Source organism: Propithecus coquereli, unplaced genomic scaffold (genome assembly GCF_000956105.1).
Source record: "Propithecus coquereli isolate 6110/MARCELLA unplaced genomic scaffold, Pcoq_1.0 Scaffold512, whole genome shotgun sequence".
NCBI classification, from domain to species: Eukaryota; Metazoa; Chordata; class Mammalia; order Primates; family Indriidae; genus Propithecus; species Propithecus coquereli.
In genome coordinates, this window is record NW_012150975.1 from 708,788 (window position 1) to 715,237 (window position 6,450).

General features: G+C 46.4%; 1 protein-coding gene across 1 annotated transcript in view; it reads right to left on the bottom strand.

The window, feature by feature from the left end:
* LOC105820185 (polypeptide N-acetylgalactosaminyltransferase-like 6) overlaps positions 1-1,871 on the bottom strand; it is a 586,398-nt gene extending 584,527 nt beyond the window's left edge. Inside the window, exon 1 of the mRNA XM_012656625.1 lies at positions 1,345-1,871. Coding sequence (XP_012512079.1) covers positions 1,345-1,482 — 138 coding nt within the window. The 5' untranslated portion in view covers positions 1,483-1,871. The remainder of the gene's footprint in view (positions 1-1,344) is intronic.
* Positions 1,872-6,450: the final 4,579 nt, after the last annotated feature.

A 6,450-nucleotide genomic window follows, 5' to 3' on the forward strand; every position in this document is an offset into this window, starting at 1 on the left:
AGTTTCACATCCAAAGTGCACATCTTTTTTCTACTGGGATGGCAAAACAGAATATACTTCCGACCAAAATAAATTTCTATTAGAAAGAATGATAGAAATCAACAACTAAATGAAATTATGTCAATATCTTTCCTCAAAATTCCAATCATTTCAAAATCCATAGGCAACTAGTTATCTTTAAAGTTTAAAGACTAATAATGACTCCTTGAAATAATAAAAAAGCAGATTACCACTGTATGTTTCACAACTCACCACGCACTGTGTAAAAAAAAAAAAAAAAAAACTTTGTGAAATATAAGAATAAATATTTGTCATTATATACATTGCTGTTATCCAGAAATGAACTACTTAAACATTTTCTATGTGTTAGAAGGAACACAGTGCACATGGGTGATGACCCTTGAAATTAAGAATATTAATATCCCAAGGTGATACACAGGACTAACTGAAAAAGTCTTATATCAATATCATAAAGAAGGCTGCTTTCTAGTGTTAAAAGTTAAATTACAGAAGCTGTTTTATTTATTAATAAACAAGGAATGCAACAATATTGACTTTCATGGACATTTTGTGAAGAATATTTTGCCTTATTATTCACTAAGAATGAGAGTTACTTTGATGCATGTTAAGTCATGAGCCATATACATACTAATAGATTATATACTAAGTAGAAAGAAAACATATCATACTACATGATATTTCCAACAGGAAGGAAAGCTGTTAGCAACAAACTCTTACCACCAGACTGTGAAACTGAATGGCCATTCTTAATAACTCTTCTTGTATACCCTACCACGGCACCTTAGTTAGCGACGGGAGAAATGAAAGAGAGACTAAGTTTCCACAGGGTAAAAAGCTGTTGCCACGCAAAAATTGCAACCAAGATACGGAGAACTAAAACTTGGTTTTCAAGAACCACTTCACAATTTTAATGATTTAGTTGGCCCAATTCACTTTAACATATCCAGACAAACCAGATGGAAGGCAAAAACCAATCCCTGTAACTGAACTTGAGCCAAACCCACTCCCACCTCCACAAATAAGCACAGTTAGCTTTCCTCCACCTCAAGCCAAAATCAACCTAAGACCTACTGTGAAAGTTTATCTTCTCTTGTTGACCTCTCTTACTCTTCTTTCCTAGTTTATTTCACATTTCACCATATTATCCACTGCGATCTTGAAACAACAACTTGCTTAAACCTCAAAGTCTCTAGAGTCCTGTACCATCAGCTCTGTAAAAACTTAGAAAACCCAAGGCGATCCTAGCCCTGCTTGCTCCTGTCCCAGGGCCAGGGTGACCCGCCTTACCAACCCTCCTGTGATCTTTCTCCGGGTGGCACTTACCTGCTGCTCCCCCGGCTCTGTAGACTTCACCAGGTGCTTATCCTTGTACAGAGACCAGAGACCAACGTTAGGCAGGAAAATTAAAGCCACCATGAATAACAAAGTCATCTGTAGAAATCTCTTCTGTTTCCTCTTCATTGCAAATGGTAACAGAGGAAAAAAGTTAAAGGAGATGGCCCCCTGACTGCTTCTTGTGTTTAATGCCAACGTCCTTTCCTCTCCCCTGCGAAGCACCAGAAACTGAGAAGCTACAAACTTTTGTTGCGTGCTCAGCACCAATCTGCAGGATTCAGAGGGAGGTGGCCATCTGCAGAACAAACGCACAGTTACTTTCCCCCCAGAAAACTATGACGAAGGCATTATCTATTGGCTTAGGAACAAACGACTTGAGTGAGGAAATCGTTAAGCCTACTGACCTCCATTAATGTAAAGCAGTGGAGTAAATACCCGCGTTTCACGGACTAATGATATGCTATGAAAAAGTCAATCACATGCTAGCTACTTGAGGAAGCAGGAGGGTTTTTGTTGGTTTGTTCGTCCCTCTCCCTTTGGTGCGGAGGGCCGGGCCGGGAGGAGCGGGTTAGGAGGAGAGAAAACTGAGTGGGAGGAAGTAGCTCAGCCCCGTCAAGCGTCAGGAAGAAAAGTGTCCGCTTATGACCCTGGAGCATCACCTCCCTCGTCTTCCCTGCACACCTCCTCCTGTGCTCCCCTCGGGATTACCCACCTGAACTCAAGCTCGGCACGCCCCTCCACGGGGGCCCGGCACACGGACCCGGGGCAGAACTGTTCGGAGGGAGGTCCACCAGCCCCGGAGCCTCCCGGCGCCGTCTCCACGCTCCCAGCAGGCGGCGGCTCGGCGACGCTGGAAACGGAGGAGAGGCGGCTACAGATGCCAGCGGGGTCCAGCCGGGAAGGAGGCGCCGCGACGTCCCTGCCCGCGCGTCCTGGGGAACGTGATCCTCCGCCAAGCGAGCGCGCTGCCCGTCAGCCGCTCCCCGGCCCCGGCGACGCTCCTGCTGCGCCGTTCATGTCACCATTCTTCTCCGCGGCCCCACGAACCCGGGGGGCGTCGCGAGCACCGAAGGGCGCTGCTCGAAGCCGCCTCTTCACGGGCAGGGGACGGAGCGCGGCGAAGCCTGGGGCTGGGCCGGGCTTGGGCAGAGATGCGCCGCGCCTGCACCCGCGCCTGTCGCCGTCGCTGTCGCCTGCCTGCCGCCGAGACGCTGCCGGTGCCACCACGTGCGGGAGCCCCGAGCGGGAGGGAGGGCGGGCCGCCCGGAGGGGAGGGCGAGTCCTCGCGCTTCCAGATGCTACATAAACAAACCCCGCCGCGGGGGCGGAGAGGAGGGGAAGACGCTGCCGGAGGAGGACGCGGAGCTCCCCGCCTGCGCGGATCCCCTTTTCCCAGCCAGGGCTTTTCTGGGCAACCTGGGACCGACAGGGACGCCAGCCCCCACCCCGGGCGTCTCACCCAGAGGGCGCCAGGCCGGAGATTCTGGGGGAGACGTCGCCGGCTGCGCGCGAGTTGACCAGGGGCTCCTCCATGGTGCGGGCTGGAGCGCGGCGGCGGCGGGAGGCGGAGGCGACCCAGGGCTGGGTCCGTCCGCAGCGAGGGGTTCCCGGCCGGCCGCGTGTCTCGCTGTTCTGGCCCGGTACGTGGTGGGGAAGGAGGAGCAAGAGGATCCCGAAGCAAGGCAGGGCCGAGGCTCAGGGTTGTCAGGCAGCACGTTCTAGAGGACAGCGCGGAGACCCGAGGCGGCCGTGCGGGTCTGCAAACGCCCGGGCCGGGTCACGATCCGGCAGTGTCGCCCGCTCCCCCTGTGCCTCGCACGCCCGCACTCCGCGCTGCTGGCCGCTGCGAGGGCTGCCCGTCCTCGCACCCTCCTCCGTGGGGGCCGGGAAATGGGGGCATCCAGATAAGTCTCCGGCGGATGGTACTCCTCCCTCCCCCTAACGTATCGGTGCACCAGCGCCCCGGCCCGCACGCGCACAGACCTGTGGCAGCCTCGCCACGGGACCGGCGCGCCTGGCACCGTGCACTGGGCTCTCTCGGGACGGAGCTCCCACCTCCGGAAGGCTGGGGACTTAGATGAGGCGACAGACACGCATGCAGTGCAGGCTGTAGCAGCCTGTCTCAGCCAGAAACACACACCGCGGCCACCTCTTTGTTGCAACCTAGATATGATGCTCATATACTTGAAATAGACATGCTTCGGGTAGGTGAGACAGCGGACTTCTGATGGTATTTTCTCGGTACCTTATTTATTCTTTCTCTTCCCCATTTCTGTCCCTCCCCACTCTTCTTCTCTCCCACTCCTCCCTCCCCTTTCTACTCTCTCTGGCTCTAGTGTCTCAGTTGAGAAAGACACAGACTTGAGTGTGAAGGGTTATACCTTAAACTCTTAAGGTTATAAATTTAAAATGTACCTGAACGATATAGAACACCTGTATGACTGCATGAATAAAGCTTTATGCTGTGATACTTGTTTTTGTGAATCACTTGCATTTCAGAGCATAAAAACACATTTAAAAATGTTTTTTGATGTGTCCTTTATATGTAGGCCAATTACCTTTAAATTTTACACAAGTGCAACTTAAGACTCTACAGAGCTAGGGACTCGATGCCTGGCTACCACCACCCACACACACACACCATGCCTTTTGTACTCTGCATTATTTTCTAACCCTTTTCTCTCCAAGCAAATGCAGTTCTGAAACATAGAAATATAAATCCTGGGAAGCCACACAGCAGGGAGAGGTTTCCTGGGGTGATTGTCTGGTCCTCAAGAAAAGGAACTTGGAGAATTATTTAAAGATACTGGTTATTTTTTGACTTATCAGTAGAACTATTAATTTAAAACATAAAGAACTCAAAAGTACTTGTATTTAAAAAAATAAAATCCCTTACATTTTAAATAATGCCAGTTTCTCCATACCTTAAAAAAGAAAGTCCTGGATGAGAAATAGACATTTTATCATTCTATTTGTTAAACCCAACATGGTGAGTTGAATTGTGTTTCATTATTACTATACTAGTAAATGGTCTCGTATACAGTACCCATTTGCAGAACATTATTCATTACAGTGAATGGATACAATAACTATTACTTTCCTAATTAAGTGCATACAAAATACATGGTAGAAACTGAAAGGAAAAAATTATTATGTTCACCTCTGCTTTTACAGTGTAGCTCCAGACCATCACTTTGGCTTTTTTTCCTGTCGAATTTATTTACTTATTTTTGATTCACAGCATAATTTCCCTTTTCTCTTCGATCTGGTCTTCTTTACAGTTCCACATGTAAATTACCAACATGAGACAATGCCTCTCACTAAATTGGTATGTTAGGTTGAGTATACAAACAAAAAATCTCTAGATGACAATTAATTCCTTTGCTCAGATAATCCAGATTAAATGCCAATATAAATGAGTGTGTGTGTGTGTGTGTGTGTGTGTGTGTGTGTGTATGTACAGATATATGTAAACGTAGACATGGTCTTTTAAAATCTGACTTCTACCAAAAGACCCCTTTTCTATGACTGTTTGCACCTCCATTCTGTTATGATTTAATTGGCAATCTCAGGCTATCAGTCTCATGTGGCTAGTAATGTGTTGATAGCTATAGGGACATATGGAAAGAAAACAGAACAATATCTGTGACCCTCAATGACTTATACTTTAGTTGAAAATGCAACATAAAGACAATTGGAATAAAGTAAAAATCTATTCAGTACTAATCTTAAATTGACCCACGCCTAAGCCCTATTTTAAAAGAGGAAGAAGGATGTTGCTTTGGTTACATCTCTACTTGAAAATGTCAGGACTTAAAACAGTAATTATTTTGCTAAATCTCTGGTGAATCTGTGCATCCAGTGAGTTCAACTGGGTGGTTCTACTTCCTGTGACATAAGCTGGTGCCTGCAGGTTTGAATGCTCTGGGCCAAGATGGCTCCCTTACAGCACTGTCAGCAGGAAGACCATCCCAGCAGGCAACTGGAGCTCCTCAGTTCTCCACATGGCCCCTGCACATGGCCTGAGCCTCTATAACATGGTGGCTAAGACCCAAGCAGGAGCAATGCAAGGACTTGTATTCCAAGAGGGACAAAACAAAAACCGTCAAGTCCTCTCAATGGCTAAGCCCAGAATTGGCACAGACTCACTTAGGAAAGGATCAGTCACAGGACCAGCCCTAATTCAAGGGTGGGGTGGAGGAGGGAGATACAATTGACATCTCAATCAGAGTTTTGGCAAAGGATGTGAATCCACTCTAGACATTCGAAGGCACGGAGGTAGGGAGTCACAAGGAAGGCCTACTCAGATCAGAAACAGGATGACAGGCAGTACTGGGGAAAGGCTTTCGTAGACTGGGTTGAGTAAAATTATTCAATAAAGATAGTAAATTGACTTACTTATAGTCAATTTACTTATAGTCAATTGTTCAGTAAAGATAGTAAATTGACTTTATTGTAAAAAACACTTTTATTACCATATTTTTTAAAAAAACATGACATGAATGAAACTTAATTTGAAAGAAAAACACATATTTTGCTATGTTAACAAGTATTTTCAAATGAACTAGTTTCAAGCTTCACATCTGAAAAAATAATGCCAAGTGAAAGTCTTTTGCTTCACAACCCAAAAGAATGTCAGTGGCAGTAATCTTTGGGGTATATGTTTTCACCCCAACATTATAGGGTCACAAACTGGTAAGCAGTTGTTATTAAGTATAATAAGAATATTGTAGTTAAGTTTTCAACTGTGCCAGGGGTCAGTGCCCCAATCCCTGCATTGTTGAAGGATCAACTCTGATTTCAAAATTAAGCAATACTGAAAAGGCCTTATGGAGTAGGGCCACATTTGAACAAACACCTGAAGGAAGGGAGAAAGTGATCATTGGATGTCATGAGAAATGGAATTCCAAGTAGGAAGAATAGCAACTGAATGGCCCTGAGGGAGGAGTTTATTTGGAATTTTAGAGAAGAATGAGAAGGATAGTTGCTCTGGAAAAGTATGCATTGAATGGAGAGAATGATGGACCTACGGTTAAGGGGTCGTAGGTTGGGAGCCATTTGAGATATGACGATCTATTATAGAGATTTTGGATT